General features: G+C 56.4%; 1 protein-coding gene across 1 annotated transcript in view; it reads left to right on the top strand.

Moving 5' to 3' along the window:
* The window catches only part of SRRM3 (serine/arginine repetitive matrix 3), a 53,492-nt gene that overhangs the window by 24,386 nt on the left and 3,363 nt on the right, over nt 1-25,743 (top strand). Inside the window, exons 3-12 of the mRNA XM_029221600.1 lie at nt 3,345-3,446; nt 11,349-11,477; nt 11,573-11,653; nt 12,137-12,166; nt 12,621-12,683; nt 12,813-12,848; nt 14,717-14,767; nt 15,335-15,439; nt 15,793-15,970; nt 25,559-25,719. Coding sequence (XP_029077433.1) covers nt 3,345-3,446; nt 11,349-11,477; nt 11,573-11,653; nt 12,137-12,166; nt 12,621-12,683; nt 12,813-12,848; nt 14,717-14,767; nt 15,335-15,439; nt 15,793-15,970; nt 25,559-25,719 — 936 coding nt within the window. The remainder of the gene's footprint in view (nt 1-3,344; nt 3,447-11,348; nt 11,478-11,572; nt 11,654-12,136; nt 12,167-12,620; nt 12,684-12,812; nt 12,849-14,716; nt 14,768-15,334; nt 15,440-15,792; nt 15,971-25,558; nt 25,720-25,743) is intronic.

Below are 25,743 nucleotides of genomic sequence, written 5' to 3' on the forward strand. Positions count from 1 at the left end.
GGGAGAGGCCCAGGTGATTCCTGACCCGGGACCACGCTGACCTGGGAGGGGTCTAGGGTAGAAAAAGGCAGGGTGCCTGGGACGACTAGACCCTTTGTCCCCACAGCTCTGGGACAAATAATCCTCAATCAGCTCCATTTATGGAGCACCTACTACGTGCCAGGCACTGCGCAAGGTGCTTTATACGCATTATCTCCCTTAATCCTGTGACGGCCTTGAAAGGCAGGTTACTATCCCGCTTCACAGACAGAGGCTCAGGCTAAGAGAAGTATGCGGACTTGTCCAAGGTCACAGAGCTAGAACGTGGGGGCACTGGGATTCGAAAACAGGATGGCCTGGCTCTTCTGCCTCTCCTCGTAATGCCTGTGGCCCCAGCTGAGAGGTGCGAGGGGAGAGGAGACTCCAGGTGGTGGTCACACTTGAGACCACTTCGCCCAATAACCAGATGTCCTCCCTGGGTCCCAGCTTCTCCCAGCAAGAGACCCCGGCACATAGAGGGGTCCTACTGAGTCAGTTCAGTCCAGCAACAGCGGCCCCCCAACAGCAGGTGCTGGCGTCAGTCACCTCGCCTTACACCTGCCGGCTCTGGGATGAGCCCTAAGTCCCTGCACACGTCCTGCTCCGGGTCTTCATGAAATCCTGGGCTTCGCTCCCACCTCCCAGCCTTCACGTGCTCTGTAGATCCCCAGGCATGCGGCTTGGACCCTGGCCTGAAGCCCCTCCCACACAGCTGGGGGTCTGGCCCAGCCTGGCTCTCGGTCCACCTCCTTCCTGACCCTGCCAGGTCCCAGGCCCCCTGCCGATGGCCCAGCCAGCTGGTGTCTCCCTCCCAGGGGTCTCTGAGTTTGGGGCTTGGCAGTGCTGAAGGGCCGGTACTGTTTTTCTCTGTGCTGGTGACAATGACAAGCTGGTCTCCTGAGGAGAAGGTGAGATGGAAGCAGTTCCTCTGGGCCTCCACTGCTCAGAAAAGGACCAAGGATGTGACTCAGGGGATGTTTACAGCAGGAGGGATTCCCTCCTTCAGAGCCCGGTGACCGAGGGCTCTGTCCTGCCCAGCAAGCAAGGCCTAGGGACCTCCAGCTGAATGCTAAACAGGGACCAAGGTGGACACTTACAAGCCAAGGCCCAGGGCTGGTGAAGCTGGGTCAGTGGTGTCAGCACAGCAGGACCTGAGACACACACACTCCTGCGGAAATGGTGGGGGGTTGGAAGAGACGGGCTCCTCCCCCTGCCAGGCTGGACTCCATCCTCCCTATGGGGAGGGATAAATTAGGAGATTGGGATTAACATATACACACTACTATATATAAAATAGATAACCAAGAAGGACCTGCTGTATAGCACAGGGAGCTCTACTCAATATTTTGTAATAACCTATAAGGGAAAAGAAGCTGAAAAAGAATATATATATGTGTATATATAACTGAATCACTTTGCTGTACACCTGAAACACAACATTGTAAATCAACAATAGGTCAATTAAAAAAAAGAAAAGAAAAAAAGGTTAAAATGGTGAAAAAAAATCCTCCCTACAGTGGGCCGCAGAGGTGCCCAAACCTATAGAGGGTGACACCCCAGCTGGGGGTCAGGGGACACATGGTTAAGAAGTAGGTAGTGTTCCTCTCCTAACCCCCCTACCGACATATTCAACCGGTTCCGAGTCCCAGCCATTCTCCCTACCAGATGGTATTTTGTCCACTTCTCCCCCTCCATCTTCACGCCCACTCTCTAGCTCTGACCTCAGCACCTCCCCCCTGAACCCCTGCCATAGCCCAGGGCCGGCCTCCCTCTCCTCCAGCCACATGGCCACCAGAGCCATCTCTCCAAAATGAAAATTCCACCTTCGAACTCTTCAATCCTCTCCGTCACCATCTACTCATTTATCAAACATTTTTGGATGCCACGTGTGGCAGGCAAGGTGCCAGGTGCTGAGGACACAACAGCAATTCAGACAGACAAGGTCCCTGCCCTCAGGGAGCTCCCAGGCCAGTGCAGGAGACAACGATGATGACGACTAGCGCACGAACCACCTGCCAGGAACCGGGAAGCTCAGTTTGCTATGGAAACACAAACACAAACGTTGACACCTAACCTGGTGGGGGGGGGTGGGAATCCATCCTGCTGTAAACATGCCATGAGTCACATCTTTGTGCTTAGCCACGGTTACTTCCCAGAGCAAACCTGGAAGTTAATTTATGAGTCAAAAGCGGTATTCATTTTTCTTTAAGCCTTTTGAAAAGAATTGCCAAATTGCTCTCCAAAAAGGTAGGGTCAATCCCAAATGCTTGCTGAAGGAGAGGAAGGAAGGAGAAAAGAGATGGGGTCCCTGAGAGGGAACAGTGTGCCATCTTCATGGACAGGCTGAGTGGGCCGGGCTGGGCCTGCTGTGTGCACAGAGGGTGGATGGTCAGATGACAAAGAAGACGGGACCTCGGTTCCTATTTGGTCACCATATTTTCTGTCCAGGACGATGACCTGCAGCCCAGGAAGGGGAGAGGGTGGGAGCCTGGGACCCCAAGACTCAACCAGCAGCATCCACTGGACAGCTGCGTGTGCTGGGCACAGGGCCGGGGGCTGGGTGAGCACAGAACCCCCCCACCCCGGGAGCAGCATGGACATCTGTCACAGTGGTGGTGTGAGAGAGGTTACAACCAAGCCCAGGGTGTGGGAACAAGGATGAGGGGTAGATAATTCTGGGCTTTGGTCCCTAGCCTCAGGGAGGGAGGGAGAGCGGAGTAGAGAAGTCAGGAGCTTCCATCCAAGGCCCAGACTCCATCCACCCCCCATCCCAAGCTGGGAAGCAATGGATCTACCCCTGGGATCCTGGGCCAGCCACCTGGCAGCCTAGACCTTGCAGAGGCGGGGATGCGCTGAGGATCTCCCCAGGCTATTGTGAGGATCAGAGGTCCTTGAAGCAGGAAAGCAGAAAAGGCCATGTATGTGTCAAGGCCACGGGTCTCACTTGTCCCCTAAAATGTCTCCAGAGAGTGACTGCAGCCTGGACGTGGGAGGGAGGCCTGCCCTGGGGTGGGGGAGGGCCAGGAGGAAGGGCCCCGTCTCCCCTGGTGGGTCTCCCCACTTCTGGGAGCAACACTTCCTGTAGTTTATGTGTTTGTTTGGCTGGTTGTTTGTTTAGTTGATTGGTTGGCTGAGTTGGTGCAAAACGGGTAGGCCTTGAGCCTCCCCAGCACTGAGAATCTTGGTGGTGGTGTGACCTTGGACAGGTCGTTGCAAGCTGGAAAGTGCCCACATGACTGAGGGCTGGGGGGATGGGCTGGGGGGTGGGCAGGTGGGGAGGAAACCAAACCCAAGACAGCAGTTCTCATCTTCCCTGTGGCCCACAGGTACTCAGAGGAGGAGACCCGGCAGAAGGTCAGGACTTTCCGGCAGATGCTAATGGAGAAGGAGGGAATGCTCACCAGGGAGGCCCGGCCTGGGGGCCACATGTGAGTGCTGCCCGGGTGGGCAGGGCACAGGGAGAGTGCAGGCTCAGGCAGCAGCTGGGGGCCAGAGCGGCCTTTCCCAGGGATCCCTAAGTTGGTTGGGGCTGGAGGGGGGAGAAAGAGGAGAAGGAGGACAGGGCATGGGTCTTGCCCACTGGAAGCTCTGGCCTGGCCCGGGGCACGAGCAGGAGCCTCTGGGCACCTGGGCATCCCTGAGGCCCTCTCCCTGGGCCCTGGGTTCTATCTATCGCCCAGCGGTAGGGGAGGCACCCCAGATCTCAGCTCAGGGAATCCTGGGCTGCGAATCAGGAACTTGAGAAATGTTCTCACCCTCGTGTTGTCAGTGGCGGATAGGCTAGTCCCTCTGCCCCAACTACTACCACCTATGAAGTGGCCTCCAGAGCAAGCACAGACTCTGGAAAATAAGAACTAACGCACCAATGCCATTGCTGGCTTAGCCAAAGGCTTATCAGGTACAGAGAACATGGGCTCTGTGGCGGTCACATCTCTGCAGCTGTCACAGGACAGGAGGAGCACTGAGATACTGTGGCCCCCCGGGTGGGCTTTGGATCAAACAGGGAAGTTATAGGGAGGCAGACTTTGTCTCAGATTACAGGAGAACCGTCAACCACTCAAAACCATATGAAATGGAGCAGCTGCTATAGGAGGGCGGGGACTGCAAGTGTCCAGGCATGGCTGGATGATAGCATCTTGCTGGGTCCCTAAGTCCCTGTGCACCTTTACTGGCACAAAAATAAAATGACAGCAGCACCTTCTGAGCGATTTTCCTGTTGCCGTTGTCTTGAGGGCAAACGGCATGCCAGGAGTAGATGGACCTCGACGGGCAGCGGGGAAGCCCTTTCTGCAGAAATTCTGGACTGCTGGAGGATCCCGGGATGGGGTGTCCCCTCCTAACCCCACTCAACCTCACCTCTCTGGCTTGAGTAGGAACATAAGCAGAGTCAGAGGGACTTCCCTGGTGGTCCACTGGTTAGGACAACGCGCTTCCACTGCAGGGGGCGCGGGTTCGATCCCTGGTCAGGGAACTAAGATCCCACGTGCTGCACAGTGCGGCCAAAAAGAAAAAAGAAAAAAAGAAGAAGCAGAGTCACGGCAGCCTCGGGTTTGTAGGGGGCTCGTGGGTGATCTGGGGGAGCCTGGCTCAGCGGGCCTGCTCTCTCCTCCCCGGAGGTGGGAAGAAGTCATACCACCACCACCTCCTTCTCTCCAGCTTCCCAGAACCCACAGCACCCCTCAACAACTGCTGTGCCCACCTCACTGATGCCCGAAGGTCCCCACCACCACCCAGCAGGGCGAGCCCCTCCCTCCCTTCCCTTCTCAAACTTCCCGACAACCAGATGCTCCCGCTGCTGTCCGCACCACCTCCAAACCCAGCAGGTCCTGCCTTTCTGACCTGTGTCCCCCCAGATCCCCCCAGGGCTCCTCTGGAAAATCAGCCACCCTTTCCTCTTCCGTCCAGTGTGAGGGCGGGAGGCCTCGTCCGGAATCTACCTTTGCCACCTTCTCTGGGTCCTTCCAGCGATAACCGCCCCTCCAGCCCAAACCTGCCATCCTGCCTGCCCTCTCCTGGGCTCCTTCTTAATCTACTCCCCGTCCTTCCTCAATTCTGCTATCTCCTCCCGCTTCCAGCCCACACGTGTCTCTCCTTTTTCCACCCCATTTCTGCAGAGCACGTGGTACACGTTGTCTCCACTTCCTTAAGCCATGGAGGTCTGGCTTCTTGCCCCCATGACTCCGGTGACCTGCTTGGGCCGTGGCTGCCTGAGTCCTCCTTAGCATAGCCCAGGCTCCTCTGCAGGCCTGGCCTCTCTCTGGTGCATGCCACCACTGTATTTCCCCAGTGGAAACCTGCTTTTCCCCCTGGCTTCCAAGATTCAGTTCTTTGTGAGTTTCCTCCTACCCCTCTGATGGCTTCTGCTCCTCCCTCACTTCTGCCCACTTCTCAGATGTTGGCTCCCCCCAAGGATCTGTCATGTCCTCAGGTCTCTCCCCCAGGTCTCCCTTCCCTCTTCTTCCTGGGGAATCTCATCCATCCCCCAGCTGGAACGCTGCCCTGGTAGTGGATGACTCCCAGGTCTTTTCCAGAAGTCCTGATCTTCTCTTTCCTGGAATGAATGAATGAATGAATGAATGATGCATTTAAGAACTGGGGCACATTAGGAAGGATGTCATGGAGTGGTTGCGGTGTCCATCATCAGAAGGAAAGTCCTTGAAGGTCTGTGCTGTATGCCGACCCCTGCGCTGGTGCTATGAGGGGGGCAGGGGTGGGGGGAGGGAAAGACTGCCCCTGCTCCCTGGGTGGAAACACAAACCTCCAACCTGAAACCAGGAATTACTGGCAGCCGTGAACAAGAAGAAACAATGTGGCCACTTGAACGACTTAGTCTCAAGCTCTGTGCGTGTTTGGTGGGGGAAGAGAGACAGGCTAGGGTGGTCGGTCAGGAAGGGTTCCTCGGAAGAGGCAGTGTCAGGAAGACTTGACAGTCAAGGAGGACTCCTGCTCTGGAAGCAGAGGAGAATATAGACTTGGCAGGGTCCTGGGATCCTGCTAGAATATTAGAAGACATTGAGGACAAGTTCGTTACCAGTTTTGTTTACTGCCGTATCCCTGGTGCCTAAAACAGTGAGGTTTGCCCAATCTCCCCCAAAGCCTCAGCTTCCTCCTTTACACAGGGAAGGGTTGAGACCAGAAGCCTTCTTCTAGCTCACGCAGCCAAAATGGTATGAAAATAGCGTTGCAAACAGTGACTGCAGCAGTGATGGTGGCCTGGATTACTCCCGGGCTGGGAAGAGTTGTTTGTGGTGCTGAACCCAAGGCCAGAGGCAGAGAGGTGACAGAGGGCTAGCGACAGATTGGTCATATGCCTTCCTGTGGACCTGGCATCTGACCAGGTCTTCAGTTCTCAGTTCAGAGTACAGGCTAGTGGAGGGAGAGTGTGTGCTCTGGCATCAGACACCCCACCTGTCTTAAACTCTAAGTTCAATATTAACCCCCTGAGCTCTGTATCCCAGCTCCACCACACCCCAGCTGTGTGACTTGGGTAGGTCCTTGATTTCTGTGGGCCTTCAGTTCTTTATTTATAAAATGCAGATATTAGTACCATCCTCAAAGGACTGCAGAGGAAATTAATTGAAACAGTGACTGTAAGCGTGAGGATTAGTGGCTGGCACACAGCAGACGCACCTCACCACTGGATGATCGCCACCACTGTCTTAGGCACCTAGGGGCTGCTATAACACAGTACCGTAAACTGGGTGCCTTGATCTACAACAGAAACGTATTTTTCACTGTTCTGGAGGCTGGAAGTCTGAGGTCATGGAGTAGTCCCCTCCAGTCTACTCTCCACACTGGACACCAGAACATCATACTGCAGTGTTCTGGGTGTGATCCCATAGATGGTAGGAGCCAGTGGAAGGCTCTTGAGAGGTGTGATGTGGTCAGACAGGCATTTAGGGACTTTCTCCTTTGGCAGATGGATCAGATGGGTAAAACCACAGGGAGAACAGTGGGGCAGCTGGCACTCTAATCTGGCAGAGAAGTGATGGAGAGTGTGGTCCCAGAGACACTGAGAGAGGACATGCTTTTGTCTGGAAACCAATTCATGTGGGGAGTCCTAGTTTGCCCCCAGAAAACTTCTGTGGGTCCCCACCCTCCAGGCAATCATATTTGGATTCCCTGGCCTGGCGCTCAAGGCTCTCCACACTCTAGACCCACCCTGGCTTCCCACTCCCGGTATCACGCAGTAGCCAGCCCAACCTGCTGGCAGCTCGCAGCCACGTCCTGCACGTTCTCACTTCCACGCCTTTGCTCATCCTGGGCCCTCAGCCGGAAACACCCTTGTGCACGGGTTCGAATATACCCCATCATTCAAGGCTGCCTCTAAGAACCACTTTATTCCTGGGATAAAAGTAAAATCTTCTCCTCTTTGGGATATATACAATGTTTTCTTTACTTCGATGTCTGTTATCAGTTCTTTGTTTCACTTTAATAGACAACCTTTAAGAATAATTGTTCTCATCACTATGTAATGCCCCTCCCATATATGGACATAAGATTATATTGCATCTTGGTTTGCAAGAGCACAGAACCATTAAAGTTTGCTCCGGATACTTTAAAAAAAAGAATAATTGTTTTCATAGTTATGTAATATAACAAAATGTTTGGGAGAGAGGGTTTCTGGAAAACAATATTCATATGCTACTTCCTAAAACAATGAGCAAATGCCAGTGTTTTTTTTTTTTCCATGTGTCTAATTTTATACATAGTGTGACCTCTCCATGCCTCATATTTTTGCTATGAGGATATCAGTGATGATACCTACATCAGAGGCTTGTTGAGTATTAAATGACTGAATGAGATAAATATATGTAAAGTGTTCAGAACAGCACACGGCACCTGCCTTAGATTAGTATCATATGCACCTGTCATATTTTTGCCCTGTGCCATGAGGAGCTACAGGAGAGGCCCTTGTTCCTGCCACCCCTGCCCCCTCCTTCCGGCCCCGGGCAGGCCTGGCACACAGGCTGAGTGAGTGAACGGAGAGGGCAGCCCCTTTGCCTGGAACCCTCCTCCTCTTCTGTCTGGATTCATTCATCTGTCAATTGGCCATTAGGCTCCTGGCAAATGGGAAACAGGACCAGTTAATTAGCGAAACTGCTGTCAGAGGGAAGAGCGTGTGACTCGCAGTCTCTTCCCAGGTCGGAGCCCTTCCTGGGAAGCCTGTCCAACAGGTGTTCCCTGCGGTGCTGGGTTCAACCTCGATTTGCCCTTGGTCCCTCTGCAGTGGACTCCAGCTGGGCTTACTTTGGTCAGCTCTGTGGGGTTCCGTTCCTTCTGTCACAGGGGAGGAACACCTCCCCTGCCTATTCCACCATCGTGGTGAGGAGTAAACTGACTAACAAACGTGAACTTAAGAGCAGGAAATGCTAAACAAATCTAGAATTCAGTGCACACACCCACAACTGTGTCTACAGAGCAGGGAGGGGACAGCTGAGCTAACATCCACAGCAGGGAAGCCCAGCCAGCAGAGTCGAGGGCCGTCCTGTTTGCACATGAATTCTCAAAGCCAATTGCATAGGTGAACTTACATTCTTAATCAAAGGTCCCCCCAAATAGGACATGTTCCTTTCCCTCTCTGGGCCTCAGTTTTCTCATCTCTGAAGTGGGGGTGTGCAAATTTCTCTAAATCAGGAACTGGTTCTGAGTGGGATTTGAACTGTGGAGAGCCATCTAAACATTAGAGAACATTCTTATTAGTGATGTTATCAGCCAGGAAGGTCAGGACAGGAGAACCCAGTGTTCTAGCCCTGGGAGAGCCTGCAAAGTGGACATAAGGGTACCAGCTGCACAAAACCAGCAAGAGAGGCCTCAGCATAGGCCCATTTATACCCCTGGAACTGCCAGGAAAAGTCTTACCAGAAGGTTCTGAAACCTTGTGCATCTCCCTGAGCCTGGATCTCCTCACGCCTGTCTTCCGGTGCTCCCAGCAGACAAGGTCAACCTCCCAGAAAGGACTGGAAAGTGAGAGAGGTCAAATGATAAGGTCCCAGGGAGGGAGGATGGGGCAGAGGGCAGGGAGCTCTGTCCCTGGGACAGAGGTATAAAGGAAAGATGTCTCTAGGGGTGCAGCCAGCAGAACGAGGAGGGCCCAGCGAGGGCCTATATTCAGTGGCTAGCCCACCTTAGATATTAGGAGGCAAGGAAGGATTCCTGCAGAAGGCAGGGCCCAAACTGAGCTGTTTTAGTTTGTAAATAACCTTCATCATTTTTGTGTTAGGATAAACGGAAGCTTCCTCCTCCCACTGGCTCACCCACACGATGTTTGTGGCGCCCTTCAGTTTTGCTAAAGACTGTGATTTATGTGTCAGGCGTTTGTAGGGCTGAGGGCTGTGTGGGGGCAATGGGCCCTGGGACAGGCCCAGGAGTTGGAGATTTCAGGGACGGGAAGTAGGAGGCCACTGGCTTCAGGAAGAGGAGCACGGGGAAGAGCAGAGAGGTTTGAATGAAGGGATGTGCGGGCTCTGCAGGGTCAGGGGAATGACATGAGCCTCCATCACCCCAGAAACACCTCCCATCACACCTGTGTGACTTCTAGGCTGCCAGGGCCAGGATAGTGTTTGGGATCCAAATGACATTCTTGACACGAGCCTCAAGGCTAGCCAACCCTGTCAGATATGGGTTACATTCTTTTTTTTTCAAATCCAAAACTCAGTCTTCCAAGAGCTGCTTAGTGGGTGCTCTGCTGCAGATTTGTCCCTGAAAATCCTTTCACCTTGTAGCTGTGATCTGCCTTCCTTGCTCTGTTTCTCTTTCATGTGTCAAAACCACTTTTCTCCCTGGAAGAGGAAGTGTTGGTGTGTGAGTGTGTGACAGAGGTCCCTCCATCTAGCAATGGTGACCGTGTGTGCATGACAACGGTCGCGGGCCAGGCCTCATGTCAGGAGCTTCACAGAATCTTACTTAATCCTCTCCTCAAAGCTGGGATATTCTTTTCCTCATTGTATAGATAAGGAGCTGGAGGCTCAGTGAGTGTGGTCATGCCTGAATTCAGACCTGTCTGTGTGAATCCAAAGCTTATGTCACATCCTTAATGCTCTGCCATCTAAGCCCTGGCCTCCCTCGCTCTGGGCAGGAAAAAGATGAGCCCGGTGAAACCAGGGCTGAGCCTCCATCTGGGAGGGGCACTGTCTAAGCCAGCACAGAATGAAAAATGGAAGATGGAGGGGGCGCATCACCCTGGAGCTGGGCCTTTGGAGGGTTATTTCCGGGTGTGTTCAATAAAAAACAAAGTTACACAGCATCTGGGACCTCAGTGAACTGTCCCAACACCGCTGTAACGTAATTAGCATTCTCATCTTGGAGAAGAGGCTCAGAGAAGGGGCATGACAGGCACTGGGTCACACAGCGACTCAGGGACAGTACATAATGAGGGCACATCTGCAGCTTCAAAGTTCCTGCTCTTGCCTTAAGCCCAGAGGCCTTTAGGGAAAATCTCCACTCTTCCAAGTGCCCGCAGGGAGCAAACATCTGTGGCAGAAGATGGCTGGGGGATCCTAAGCCCGTAGCTGGGACAAGATGACGCGGTTCCCGCTGAGTGAAGCGGAGAGCTCGGCAAGATGGATGGGGAGCATCGGGGCGGGCAGAGTGCAGAGGCCTGTGCCGACCGCCACTGGGCAGTGATTGATGACAGCCTGGCAGCGGGAGCAGAGCCGCCAGGCCTCCGGAGGCTGCAGAGAGGAGGGCGAGGAGAGGCTATGAATATTTCAGAGATGCAGCAGGGGCTGGAAGGAGGCACTCCGGCAGGGGAGGGGGCTCAGGGACCGTGGGATTAAGGACGGACAGATATCAGAAAGGGGGCAGCTAAGAAAGGGGGAAGGGGCTCTCTGAGAAAGCAGGGCTCAGTGAGGGAAAAGGGGAGCGGGGGAGGGGATGGGGCCTCTGGAATAGGACGCTGGGGTTAAGGCTGCAGGGATCAGTGAAAGGGGCTCAACGAGGGAAGAGAGGGCTCAGTGGGGGGGACTGGGGCGCATTGAATGAGACTGAGGGACAAAAAATCAGTGTCGGGAGGGGCCTCGGCGAGGGGAGGGGCCTCACTAAGGAGGAGGGGTCTCCCAGAGGGTGAGAACTTAGAAGGAGGACGGCTAAGTGAGGGGGGAGGGCTCCGTACTCTTTCCTCTTTTGCAAAATATGGCATCGTTGAGGCTGGGGCCCTGTAACGGAGGCTCCCGGTCGGGTTCCCCAGATCCCCGCCTGACCCTCTAAAGGTCGGTGCCGGCGCATTCCGACCTTGCCGCCCGGCCAGGCCCCGGTGCGCCGCGCGGAGAAAGGGGCCGCCGGAAGGCCGGGCCGCGGTGGCGGGTGCTGAGCGTCCCTGTCGCCGGCAGCGTGGCGGAGACCCCGCGGCTGATCGAGGGCACAGAGCCGGACCTGGAGTACGCGCCCTTCGACGAGGACGACGGCCCGGTGGACTGCGACTGCCCGGCCGCCTGCTACCGAGGGCACCGGGGGTACAGGTCAGCGCCCGCCGCGGCGGGGGGTGGGGGCAGATGGGGCCACCCCTCCCCCCTCACCTCCGCCCCACCCCCACCCCCCGCCCCTTCTCACCCAGGACCAAGCACTGGTCCAGCAGCTCGGCGTCGCCCCCTCCCAAGAAGAAGAAGAAAAAGAAAGGCGGCCACCGGAGAAGCCGGTAAGAGCTGCCACCGGCCAGCGTGGGATGGGAGGAGAACGGTGGGGCCCCCAGGTGCCCATCCCTCGGCTGGCAAGGCGCCAACGCCTCATTGTGGACCCCGCCCCTCGCTGAACCCCTCTGCCCTTACTGAATCCCTCCCCCTCACTGCGCTGCCCCCCCAAGAGCCCCTCCCCTTCACCAGGCCCCTCGTCCCACTGAGTACCCACCCCCACCAGTGGCGCTCACCTGCCCCAGAACTGGGTAGCCCCCCACCACCACCTCGGTCCACCTGCTCTTCATCCCCCAGCACCCTCCCCAGGGGTCCTGCCTCCACCACCAGCTTGAGCGGCCAGGGGAGGAGGGGTTTGGCTGGTGTCATCTGTGGTTCCCCGTCTCTACCTGCCTTCTCCCCTGTGCTAAGTGAGACCCTGGCCAATGTCTGGGGCCCCAGCTAACCCCGCCCAATTGTCTGTCTCCCCTTCTTTCTCCCCCGGCCCTCAGCAAAAAGAGGAGACTAGACTCCGAGTGCAGGTCAGTAATGAAGGCGGGTCAGCGATGGACGGGCTGGGCCTGGAGAGGATGTCTGTGGGTGGGAGAGAATCCAAGGCCATCCCCCAGAGGCTGGAGACCTGCCACCTCAGGGCCTGGACCTGGACAGGGCCAACATGCCAGCTTTTCCCCACAGAGGCCAGAAATTCCATCATTGGAGCCTCTAACCTTTGGGTTTGAAACAGTCCTCGCTCACAATGCCCAGGAGGCTGGAAAGTGACGAGGGGACAACACAGGCAGCTCCATCAACTACACTTAGGGACCTTGTGGACCCTCAGGGCCTCGGTTCATTCTGTACAGTGGCAGCTGGCTTCAAGCCCTGGAATCCCCTTTCCAGCTTGGAGGCCCCAGGCGCCCGGGGTTCCCCAGCCATTTCCACCGCCCCTCATCCCAGGGCCCCAGTTCACTAGACCCCCCACCACCACTGTGTCCGCAGCTGTGGGAGCTCCTCACCCCTGCGCAAGAGGAAGAAGAATGTGAAGAAACACCGCCGAGACAGGTACCCTCGGCCTCCCCTGGGGCCTCCCCTCACTTCCACCGCCGCACCCCCGCCATGACCAATGCTGTGCAGATCCTGTCCTCAGGCCACCCCAGGCATGCTCAGGAGAGCCCTTTTATGGCCCTACAGGTCTGATTCTGGGTCCCGGAGGAAGAGGAGGCGCAGGTGAGTGGCGCCCTTTGGAGGCGGGACAGGAGGATGTGGACAGAGGCCAGTGCCCCCCTGCAGGGACCGAGGAAGCCATGATGGGAGGGGTGTTGCCAGGGTCCTGTCCTGCTCCATCTTCCCACTCCAGGGACTCCTCCCCAGAGCCAGACAGGGGACTGGAGGGTGGGGGGCGGAGGAGGAAGGCCAACTGCAACCCTTGCTTGCCCCATGAGTCAGCCTCACCTTGGGGGCCCCAAGAATTTCCAGACAACACAGTATACTGGTCCAGTGTGCAAGGGGTGCAGCCGTGGAGGTGCCAGTTGGGAAGGCAGAAGCATCAGGACCCCAGGTTTGCAGGGAAAGGGCATGACAGGCAGAAGGACGTTCTTGAGCTAGGAAGGCTCAGTGGTTAGGAGACGGAGTGAGCGGGCTATGCCTACAGGTGGAGTTTCTGGGGGACAGGTATCAGCCCCCAACAAGCCTGACTGCCAGGCTATGAAGCCTCCACTCAGGTGGGGCTGGGAGCCAGCAGGGGTCTCTGAGCAGGACAGTGACTTGTTCAGGATGGATTGCAGAGGGGAGAGGAGGTGTAAGGCCGGAACCCAGGCAGAGGTAGGGGTGTGGAAAGTAGTAGAAAACTCTCCATGGAGGAAAGGACGATGTGGGGCAGTCACATCCCCACTGTTGACGTTGGAGCCAGACCCCCTCCCAGCAGCCCTGGGGAGGGGCAGAGTCCCTGGTCCCATTCAGGCAGTGAGAATTTGCCCACGGCCACTTGCAAGGTGGGGGAGGAGCCTAAACAAACACCTCCTCCTGTCCCTCCAATTTCCCGTCTCTCCCCCTTGTAGCCCTCTCCCGTCCTTCAGGGTCAGTGTGGGCCCCTACTGCCCCCCAGTGGTCACCAACCGCTTGCACAGATCCTCTGTCCCGCTCCCATCAGTCCTGGGAAAGACCTAGAGGTGAGCTAGGGCCAGACCAGCTCCAGAGGGGGAGACTGAGGCCCAAAGCAGGCAGCATGAGTTCTAGAACCCAAACCTCTGGACTCCTGGGCCTGCCCCCGACCCAACTCTGCTCTTGTGTGAAATACATTCTGGTGTTTCTTAGCATCACCTCATTTTTTGGTCAGAAGGAGGCATCTGTTCACACTAGAGGGATTGAGCAGGAATCTGGTGGCATCAGGGAGGGTGAGGCTGAGAGACCTACAGGGGTGAGACCTTAGAAGCCTGATCAGAAACTTCTCAGTCCATTTGTCAAAGGCAGAAGGAGCTGGGCTGTGGGGCTCGCCCCAGAGAGCTGGATGAGATGAGATGGGGTTTGAGTAACCCCAAAGCAGGAAGGTCATCATGTCCAAGGGAAAGCATTTCTTTCCTAAACCCCTGGTGAGCTGGCCCAAGGCTGGGCCACAGTCTGAGGGGACAGAGAGGCAGGAGGCCTGGACCCTACCCTAGAGAGCCCCATCCGAGGGAACCTGGGGCACAGAGGACACAAATGAGGTGTGGAGAGGCCACCCCCACCATGGCAACTCATCAGAGGGGCCTATCCCAAGACCAATGCCAGAGGAAAGGGCAGGTCACCCCTCCTTCTGGGGCCAGAGCCACATCGCCTATGGCACTGCCAGAGGGAACAGCAGTTGGGGCCCAGGCAGGAGGCGATCCAGGCCAGGACTTAGAGGAGAAGGAGGGAATAAGGCCTGGCAGAGTAAAAGGGGCAAAAGCAGTGGGGTGGGGTGGGCAAGCCCACGCCAGCCAGGGAGTCTCAGGTACAAGAGAGGAACACATCTCAGATCCACACCTGGACACAGCCAGCTCCGAGCTCGAAGGCCCCGCCCTCCCCCGGCCAGCTCAGGGCTCAGGCTGCGCTGTCACAGTAGCCTCTGCTTTCTGTAGATCTCGAAGCCCCAAGAGCAAAAGAAAAGAAAAGAACAAAGAAAGGAAGAGGTGAGTACCCTCCACCCATCTCCAGCCCCTCAGCCCGCTCCCCTTCTCCCCCCCCCCCCCAACCAGAAAACTTGGCCTTCTAGAATCACAGAATCAGGCCCTCGAAGATAGCTCATGTCCCCGCTGCCCAGAAGGAAAAATTCAGACCCAGAGAGGAAGCCAAGAGCCCCCATGAGTCGGTGGCAGAGCCGGAACCCAGACCTGTGGCCTCCCAGGCCAGGGTCCTTTCAAGTTCAGTCCTTGTGACTCCCCTGCATCCCAGTTACAAGAACACCAACTGAGGGGCGAGTGGGGTCTTGGGGGGCTGGGACTGTCTACAGAAAAGGATGCCTTTTTCCTAATTCTGACAAATGACCACACGGACTAACTCTGCCCAGCATGGGCAGGGTTTGTGTTATTTTTGTATGAGGCTATTTTCGTAAGAGACTATTTTGGGGGGCTGGGGGGGAGACTATGGGGGCAGCAGCGGCGGGCAGGGAGGTCAGCAGAGGCTTCCATCAGGGCTTCACAGGGATCCCCCCTGGGGAGGTGGGGCAGAACTTGAGTACAGCCTGATTTCTCTCCCAGGCCACATGCAGAGTCCCCAGGCCGGAGGTCGCATCGCCACAGCAGCGGCAGCTCCCACAGTCCCTCGCTGTCCTCCCATTACAGTGATTCCAGATCACCTAGCAGGTAGGCCCCGGGCCACTGGGCGCACTCAGGTGTGGTTGAGCTCCCTTTCCGCTGGAGGGAGGGGACCTGCAGTTTAAACACTCCCCCATCCCCAGGGCTGGGGAGCGGGGCTGACAGACAGCAGCTCAGCAGTGGGTAGAAATTCACCAGGGCTGAGCTGCTGCCCATGCCCAAGGGCGCCCCAGACCCTGAATGGAAACCGAGGCAGTGTGAGGGCTGGGGCCTTGCTCTCTCCATGCCAGGGTTTCCCGGCGCAGTGGGGGGACGGGGGTGGGGTGGGGGTAGGGCTACCTTTCGAGCCTGGCACCGGCCGCTTGCACACGGGGCGTCCCAAGCCGGCTCCCCCCATGTAGGCTGAGTCCCAAGCACCGAGACGACGGGCGGAAGACGGGCAGCCAGCGGTCCAGCGGGAGCCGGTCTCCTTCCCCGTCCGGCGGCAGCGGATGGGGGTCACCCCAGCAGAACGGCGGCAGCAGGCAGCGGAGCGGAGCTCACGGGGGCCGCCCCGGCTCGGCGCACAGCTCGCTGGATGTACGTACGCTTGGCTTTGCAGAGGGTTCCAGCGCCGCGCGGGCTGCGCCGAGCTGGGTCGGGGCGGAGCTGGGTCGGGCCGGGTCGCCGCGGGGCAGGGGCCAGTGAGTGCGTCACGGGGGCGGGGCCGGCCGCTCCCCACTCCCAGGCGCCCCTCCCCGCACCCGAGCGGCCAGGAATGCTGGTGTCAGGGTGAGGGGCTCCTGAACCCTTGACCTTGGCAAACTGAAGGCCAGAGAAGGTTGACCACAGGGGCGCTCAGCCTGTTGGGTAAAGAGCTGGAAAGGAAACAAGGCCTCCTGCCTCCCTTCCCCCAGGCATATTGGGGTGGGAGGGAGCATGGACATTGGTAGGAGTCGCAATCGGGAACAGGATTCAAGAGTCAGGACCTCCCTGGGGCATCACTTGGGCCCTGAGCCTCCCTCTCCCCACAAAGTCCTTTACCCCCATGGAAAGCCCGCCCTCCCTCAAAACCCTCATAACCCCTCTCCCAGATCCCTCCCCCATCTCAGTCCCCTTGCTGCCACAGAGCTGCATTTCTAAAGTCCCTGCTCCAAGGGAAATCTGTCCCTTCCCGGGCACTGCCCACACTTGGACAGGTGTCTCAAACCTGTGGGCTCCACTTCCCATGGCCCATCCTTCCTAAGGCATCTCCCAGCATACTCACTGCTCCCTCAGAGATACTGTCCCCACACACCCCCACCCCCCAGGAGGCGAATAAACTCCTGGAGACCCACAGGCAGGTGTGGTGACCTTAGGAGCTGGCGGAGCCTTTCCCAGGTAGATGAGCTGGGCCAGGGTGGGAGGCTCTCCCAGGCCCTGGAGGCGGGGAGGGGGGGAGGCCCCCATCCCCTTTTGTCAGTCTTAGAGTCTAGGGTAGAGTCCCCTCAGGGAGAGGGGACTGCAGTGCTGGCAGGGGCACTGGATGGGCACAGGGGAATGGGGGTGAGCAGGCCTGCAGGTTCCCCCGCCAGATCTTCAGGCTGCCCCAGGAGCCTCAGCAGGAAGGGGGGAGTCTGCCCCTCCCCAGACCTCAGGTCTCAGCAGCAAACATGTACGTGTTGGTCAGTTTCATTTTGATTTCTGGCTGTTTCCTTTCACTCCCTTTCTTTTCTCAAACACCCTTACTCTCAAGGCCTCAGGGAGGAAAATCAAGGGCAGCTGACAAAAAGCTCTGAGTCTCAAGATCAATTTTTGTTTAACGACATTACCTGTCTTGAGACTGCCCCACCTGGACAGGGTGCCAGGCACCTGAGCTCCAAGGGACCTCGTTGGGCCACATGGGGAGGATCCCTCCCATATCCCTGGACCTGTCTTAGGAGTGGGAGAGGGCTCACAGAGGTAGCTGAGGGCGGCCCGGACAGGGACTGGTGCCACACGCCACAGAGATGATGCCCAATCTGGGGAAACCTAGAAGACATCGCCCCTGACCCCAACCCCATGGGCACAGAGCCGGAAGAGCACAGTGCCCCAAACACCTTCTCGTGGGAACTTCACATCCTCTGAGAGGCACAGAAATGCAGGTTCTCTCGATCAGGGCCGTCCCCTCCCAACCCGCCTCTGCCCTGGAGGCCTGAGCAGTACCCCCAAGGGCCCAGGGCCTGCACAGACAAAATGGCATAGCGACTAAGTAAACCGCAGGAGAGAGCAGCCAGGGAAGGCGGCCTAGCTTCTGGCCTCAGGGAGGAAGCCTCGGCAGCCATCTTGTCTCCCTCCCAAAAAATGGGACCAAATTTGGCATCGCCCTGGGAGTTTTCTAGAAGACAGCACTTTGTTACTCTTCTCACAAAGCATGCTCCCCAAATCCTCTCCCTACCCTTTGGGCCCTAAGAGGTCTGGGACTTCAGAACATCCCAGGCCTCTCACCCTCACCTGATCCCCTCTTGGCCTGCAGATCCTTTCTGAGGAGCAAAATGAGACTAGTTCTCATTCCAGGGAGGTGAGATAGGGGCTGGGGGTCACAGACTTGGCCATTAACCAAAAATGTCTTTGGGAAAAAGTACTGGAGGGTGGGGTGGTATTCTTGGACGCTACCATTAAAAAAAGAAAAAGAGAGAGAGAAACAAATGGGAAAAGAAAAAGCTCACCGTTTTTTAACCCCGTCTATGTTTTTGTTTGTTTTTTTTAGCCTCCCATTTGAAACGTGGTAATATTGTGATTCCATTTCTTGTTTAGCCGGAAGGGAAGAGGGTGGGGAAGTTTATGTAACTTTTCCTGTTATTTTGTTTCTGTTTGTATTTCCCCTTTTTTTTTTCTTTCTTTTCTTTTCTTTCTTTTTTCCCTTTTGTAACGTACAGAAATGCAAAGTATCTGTGTTTTTTGTTTTATCTATCTTCTATGTTGTTCTAGAATTTTGCTTTTGTGCGTGTTACTGTGGGAACTTCTCCTAATGCAGAGATGGTTTTTGAATCTCAAGTGAACATTAGTCATATACATGTCTCTCTATATTTTTTTTCCTTTGTAATCAGAATTTAAAAGGGAAGATAACTTTAAAAACACGACTCCCACACCAATAGCTCCTGCCAAATCTTCGGCAGCAGCCAGCCCTCTCCTCAACACCGGGGCATGAGCTGGGACTGCTTCAGCTTTTAAATTAACAAAAGTGGTGCAGATGGTGCTTCTGTGTCTCAGTCTATAAGGAACCTTGGAGAGAAGCTGGGAGACCCAGGGAAGGGGAGAGACTTGTCCCAGGTCACCCAGGTTGCTTCCCAGAGCCCTGAGCTTCCTCAGTTCCATCTAGAATAAGATGGCTGCTCAGGCCCTTCCTGCCAGGCCTCAGATCCTTGGGAGGCCCCAGAGGAGGGAGCTGAAGCCACCTGATAGAGTTTAACTCAGGTGAGGGCTTCAAAGGCAGATATTCCCGGGCAAGAGAAAAAGTCCATCCTGGGCTTGAGACTGAGGCCAGCAGGGTGCTAGCTCCCAACACATCTCTTAGATGTCCCATCCCAGGCCAGGGCTGAGCCCCAAAGGGATTTCTGGGTTCTGCTGCTTACTGCTGTCTGTGGCTCAGAGAGGTCAAGTGACAAGCTCAAGGTCACAGCTTTTTAGAGGTAGATCCCAAGATGTGGGAGAGTTGTCAATAGAAAACACACTCCAGGAGCCCTGAGCAAGGGGAGGAGGACGTGGGAGGTGGCCGCTGGTTGTCTCAGCTTCTAGGTTCCCCCTGAGGACCCCGCCAGATGTCAAGGGCATGCTCCCAACTCTCCCGATTCTACACAGTTGCTGCCTCAGAGACCCAGGGAGCCCTGCACCCTCACAGTTCACACACTACGTAGGGAAATAAATAGTGAGGCACAGAGAGAAAAGGGAATGGCTCAAAGTCACACAAAGTGGGACGGAAGAGTAAGATGACCTCACGGGACAAGTCCTTCCATCTGGTCTCACCTGCCTCCCCCCACCCCCAAGAACACAGACTGGTGCTAGCTTTGCCCTCCCAGCACATAGGCCAGAAAGGCTGTGCAGGGTTTGCACCTGCTTGGCTGCACCTGCTTGGCTGCGCCTGCCCCTTGCATCTGAAGTGTTGAAGGAATCCTCATTGTTTGGTGAGGATGGCGGAGGAGGTTCCCGAGCAAGGCCCCTGGGCTGTCTCTGGTGGCTGCCTTGGGCTCAAATCTCATCACTTAATGGGGAGCCTAGAATGACCCCAAGAAGAGGTGCCCGTGACTCTCCCTGACCTGCCTCATCCCAGCCTCCCCCCTCCCGACCCCCAGGAAAGAGCAGTGACCACGGCTGTGGTGGGGCAGTCAGGATAGGAAGGGGCATCTTGGCATTTCTTCCAGGATGAAGCCAGAAGACAGGAAGGATAAATTTTGCTAAAATGATGCTGAAGCCGGGGGTGGGGGGTGGGGGGGAGTTGACTTGAGGCTGAGCCAATCCTCCAAATTGAATCTGTGGTTGCCTTCCCTTTTAAATGCATGATTCCCTTTCACCCCATCTGTCCGGTCTGATAGCCCTTGTTTAAACAGCTTTTCTCTCTTCTGTCTGGGTCCCCCTTCCCCTCTGTCTTCCTGCCTCTCTCTTTGTTTCCTTCTGCCTGTTTCTTTGTTTCTCTGCTGTCTGTCTGTCTCTCTCCCCGTGTCTCTCTGTCTCTTCCTGGCCATCTCTCTCCCCTGACTTGGGCCTCCCGCCCCCTGCTGCCAGCCCCTCCTTCACCCATGCTGTGGTTCTGTTTCCCTCAGCTGCTTCCTGCATGCCCTCTGGAGGTTTTCTGTTGTCTGAAGGTTAAGGAAAGGTTGGCTGTTGGAGCCTGTGGGTTTAAAAAAAAAAAAAAAAGAAGCAAACAGAAATGGCTGGGCAGGAGCCCCCTCCCATTCCGGGGACTAGACCGAAAGCCGTGTGGCTGCCCTGTGCTGATTCTGAGGGGGAGCGCAGCTTAGAGACACTGTCTTACCCCGATTCTGCATTCCCAATGCGGAGACCTTCTTTTCTTTTTTATTATTGCATTCCCGTCCCTGACCACTGAGAAGGTAGGTATCCCGGCTCCGCTGTGCGCCGCTCCCATCTCCAGACAAGCCCCGCCACTCTGCTTGGTTTGAATGTGATTTTCTTTCTCTCTCAATCTCTCAATCTCGCTCTGGTTGGTTTTCTCCCCCTCCCTTTTTCTTTCTTTATTTTAATGACTACTCATTTGTAACTTGCATTTTCTCCAAATGAGCTACAAAGCTGTGTTTCCTGGTTTGTCGTTTAGTTTTCTTGACTTTTCCTGACAACTTTTCTGGTTCATTCTTTCCCACCTTCCCCTTCTCCTTCTTCTTCCTCTCCATCCCCGCCCCCATCCCCCAAGGCTCCCTCACGCCCTCTCTTTCTCATTTTGTTGTCCGAATGCATTTCTGTGTGGTTTAGCATTCCGAGTTTGTGTTCCCTTCCTGAGCTGTATGCTGCGGTGAAGCCAGTTTGATTTCTATTGTCTGGAGTAGCCGCTAAGCCCCTCACCCTCACGCCTGCCAGTCCCCTGGGCCACCTTGGGCAATAAGTGATGGTGAAAGGGCCTGTGCTGGGCCTCTTGGCCTCCAGATCTTGGAAGAAGTTCTGGCTGAGGTCAGGCCTGAGGAAAGAGCTCTGTCCCCCCCTCCAGGGCCTGCTGGGCTCCCACGGTCCTGCCCTGGTGGCAGGTGCAGCAGCTGGCACCAGGACTGAGCCTCACCGCTCCATCTTTTGGGCGTAATGGTAGTTGAACTTCAGGGGTGATGTGAGCTGGCCAGGAACAGGTACCAGATGTAGATGACCTACTTAGCAAAGTCTCTGTGGGGGCAACTTGAGAGATGGAGGGGATGCTCAGCTCTCCCACCCCCCTGCCTGGACCACAACCCAACCCAGTCAGGGGCTGCCTCAGTCCCCCAGCATCCTTCCATCTTCCAAATGTGGTCCCTCAGTGCAGATGATCTGGAAGGGACAGTCAGTAGGGGCCAGGGGCCCTCAGGATGTTAATGGAGAACCAGGCCTGGATCCTGAGACTTGTGACTCCCCGCCCGGGGCTCATCCAGCCACACTGAGGGTACACATGAGGAGTAGGTCCTCAGGGGCCCCATCTCCCCGTCCTTGCCCTTTAAACTGTTCCCTGTCCCACCTGGGAGCCGCTGCAGAAGTTTGACACCCCAACCCTCGTGAGGCCTCAGTGGGCCTCCATCCTCAGCTTTGAAAAGAAAAAGCCTGGCTATTCATCCTGTCCTCCCCCCATGCTGGTCCCAGGGGCAGGTCCCAGGAAGCTCACCCACCAGAGCATCCCTCATCCCTGGGTGGTGCTGGAGGGCAGACAAGGACATTGTTCAGGGAGGGAGAAAGTGCCGCTGGTCTGATGGAGGAGACTCCGTCCCAGCCTGATGCAGGAGTGGAGGCCTTGCCTTCGAGGAGTACCTGATGTGACCAGGGCCCCCGAAATAGGATTTTCAGATGCTGAGTTAGAGGGGGTAGCTGTTCCAGATGCTCACTTATTCTTGTCCTTAAGGACACCAGGACTGGGCAAGCACCCTGTCCCTTGCTACTGTTACCTTTCCCCTCAAAAATGTCTTACATAAGCAAAAGATGTCAGGTAGCAGGTGGTACCAAGGAGCAGACAGGCTCCTGGGAGCAGGGCTCAGAGGCAGGCGAGGTCCTTCATTCACGCACTCACTCATTCATTCATACATGCACACACTAGGCCAGCACATGCTGGCACTCCTCCGTACCAGGCCCCATCTTGGTGTCCACGCCAGGGGAGAGGCAGGCAGGCCTGAGTTCACAGCCCCCACCTGTCAGGCTGGAGGACTGATGAAGATCACTCAGAACGATGAGAGGGAAGAGCTGAACCGTGGATGGGGAGCTCCCGCTGGTCACGGTAGCCCCAGCCCTGGCACAGCCTGGCAGAGTCCATACTAAGGGAAGGAACAAGGGTCTGTGGGATCATAGAGGAGAGCACCCGACTCAGGGTGAGGATCAGGAGAGGCTTCCTGGAGGTGGTTACCTCTTGCTAGGGTTGGGGGGCGATAGGCATTAGCCAGGGGAAAGAGGCAAGAGGGACAAGAGTCACAGAGAGCAGGCTTCTGGGGATGTTTGGAGGTCCCTGGCCACCACAGTCCTGTCCGTCCATGAAATTCCGTGGTGTCTGGACTCGGATCTCCCTCAATTCCTGGGAAGAATGAGACCCAAGCTGGGGAAGAGACTCACCCTCTGGCAGGATCACGGCGACTCTTTCTCCAGGGCTTCTGGAGGGATGGGTGGATAAGGGTGAGATTGGCTCTAGAAGTCTCCCCAGGGAGGTGCTATCTGCCACCCTACCCAACATAGCCTTCCTCCCACCCTCCTCCATCCTGGCACTTGGGAGATACCCATGGGGCCCCAGGCCTTCCTGCCCTGCTCCGACCCTGTTCATCTGTAAGGGGACCATGAGTAAGAGTTGTCCGCTGAAAAGAACCTCTCAGCCCCTATACAGGCCCACCTAGCAGAGACCCACCTATCCCCCACTTTACCAATGGGGAAACTGAGGTTCCCAGAGTTGGTCACTTCCTTAAGGTTTCACAGCAAACTCATACCAGAGATAAGCCCAGGGTGTTCCACTTTGCCAATTACTATCATCTGGGGCTCTAACAGCCATTTGGCTTGAAGGAGATGAGAGGGAAGTAGGGAAGAGCTTGGACTTCAAGACATGCTAGGCAGGAAGCACTCGGCTCAGCACGGGGAGTCTGGCCCGGGGGCTTGGATCTCAGCGCTCAGGAGCCTGGAGGTTTCTTTCTCATTTGCCTCCTCTGGAGGGAAAAGGATGCTGGATGACAGAACCTAGTTCTGGGGGCTTGGGCGCTGTGAGGCACTGGCCGCCTGCTGGGGTGAAGGGGGTTATGTGTTAGGGAAGACAAGTGTCTCCTGGTCTACTGAGAAGGGATTGCCATTTCAGAGGGGCCGTGGCGGAACAGCCCAGCGTCCGTCTCTCCTAGCAGAGGTGAGCTGGTGATCAGGAAGGTCAGAGTGCTCAAGGGACACCTTGGTACCCAGTGATATCCATTCTGCCTGCCTATGTCTGCCCCTGACCTGAACAGAGGGCTCTCCCAGGTCTTCATGGCCCACTTGGCTCTGGACAGCGGCTCTCCCTGCTATGGCTGGTGTTCATTGGCTGCTGCAGCCACCAATCACAAGCTAGCTGTGCTCTGCCCCAGAGGGAGCTGACTTCTTCGTCTAGGGATTCAGGCTTAGCAAAGAGAGGTCTTAACGCCACACCCCCACTCCCTCCAGGAAGCACCCAGGGCCATGCCAAGGAAGCCACGCTCCTTCCTCTCCCTGGCAGCAAGGTGCCCTGAGGCGTGGCAGCTGGTTTTGCTCTCTCCTCCAAAAAGGCTGCCAAAAGAGCTTGACCCAGACCCTGCCCCTTTCCTAGGACTCCCTGGTTTGGCCCTGGCCCTTGCGAGGGCATTTCTTCCTCAGCAAACCGCACTGAGGCCCTACTAGATGCCAAGTTCTGTGATAAAAACTGAGGTTACAAAGCTGAATCCAACACCACATTGGCCCTGGAGGTGCTCCAAGTCAAGTTGGTGCTGGTGATTGGGGGCTGGGGAGGGATGGGGGACAGACTTACAGACAGACAAGTGCAATCAACTGTTACTGGATGGAAGCCTAAGGACAGGAGGAAGGGTCAGTTCTGTGGAGGGTGGGGGATGGAGAGGGTGGTCAGGGAATCCTGGAATATTTGCTCTGGAAGGGACATCCCGAAGCAAAGCCTGACCGTCTCATTTTGTGGATGGGGAAACTAAGGCCCAGACTAGGGAAGTGACTTGGCCAGGGTCACTCAGTGAGATTGTGGCAGGCTCTCAGACCCCTGCTTCCCAGCCAGGGCCCTTTTGATGGTACCAGGTGCCCTTTCTGGTTTTCTGTAGCCCGATGCTTGTGTCCTGACTCCACTTTTGGAAAAACATTCGACATCTCTATCCAGTGGTCACCCAAGAGGTGCCTGCTCAGGCCCGAGGAGCCGGGCACTGCTAATCCTTCCTCCAGAGGTGGCATGGCCTCCTCTTGGCCTAGAATGGGGTGGTTGCGTTTTTCTCTCTCTCTCTCTATCTCTCTTGCATTTTTGTGAATCTAATGATGAACTTACGCTACCACGCTTTTCCCTTCTCTTACACATCTTACCTACTAAAGGAGGAAGTGCCACTTTATTGGTAAGTGGACGTTAACCAAGAGGGACTTAAAAAATCAGAACTTAAAAAAAAAAAGAAAAAGAAAAAGAAAGAAAAAGAAAAGAGAGAAACAGAAAGACAGTCGGGTGCTACTGACAGCTCCACAGATCTCTGCAGGGCCGGAAAACAAAGAAAGAAAAAATGTTAACAGAAAAATGTCAGTTCCCCAGGAGTTCAGACATTGTTTTTGATTTCGGTATCTAATGACATTTGTGGATTTTGTTTTTTATTTCGTTTTTCCTCCCTTTCTTCGGTTCAGTTTTGAGTTCAGTTGTCCCGCCTCGCCCCCACCCCCATCTGTGTGCCGTGTGCCCCCTCCATCCCCTCACCCACCCCCAAGCGCTGGGCGGCCTGGCCTGGTGGGCTGGCCCTGGCCCGGCCTCCCGGTGCCCGCCCTCTCTCTTCTCTCTGCCGGGATCCTCCGTCCCGTCGAGGGGGGGGGGCGATGCCAGCCCCCGTGCCCGTCCTGGATTCCCCCTCCCTGACAGCCCACCCCACCCCCACCGCTCCGTCCCTCTTGTGTTTTGCATGCCGAGAACCTTGCATGAGCTGCACTGTTGAGGCCAGAAGGTGGACACTCAGGAGAGGCAGAGGCAGGGCAGGCGCGGGGAACCGTGTGTGCGATGCTCCGGGACTGGCAGCCCCCGGCCTGGGCCCGGTGAAAGCCCCCTCTCCTTCTCTCCCCCCACCCCGCCCGCCCGCTCTCTCCCCCTCGGCCTCTTGCTCCTTCTCTGGATCTGTCCTCTCTCTCTGTCTCTTCTCCTTTCCTGTCTCCGCTCTGTCTCTCTGCTTCTCTAACCTCTCCCCGTCTCTTTCCTCTCGGCTCTGCCTCTGCCTCTCCCCATCTGGATTCTCCGTCTCCTCTGTCTCTCCGTCTCTGCCCGCTTCTGTCGCCCTCTCCGTCCCCTCTCCACCCCCTACGTGCCCTCTCTGCCTCTCTCCCCGTCAGAAGCCCAGCTCGCCCTCGCCCAGGGCCCGCGACCAGGCGGAGGCCGGCGTAGCCACGCCGCCCGCGCGGGGGAAGGAGAGCCCGAGCCCGCGCTCGGCGCCGTCGTCGCAGGGCAGAGGAGGCCGCGCGGCCGGCGGGGCGGCCAGGCGGCGGCGGCGGCGGCGGCGGAGGCGGAGGCGGAGGCG

The sequence above is a fragment of the Monodon monoceros genome, unplaced genomic scaffold (genome assembly GCF_005190385.1).
Source record: "Monodon monoceros isolate NGI ecotype Baffin Bay Population unplaced genomic scaffold, NGI_Narwhal_1 Super_Scaffold_13, whole genome shotgun sequence".
NCBI lineage: Eukaryota > Metazoa > Chordata > Mammalia > Artiodactyla > Monodontidae > Monodon > Monodon monoceros.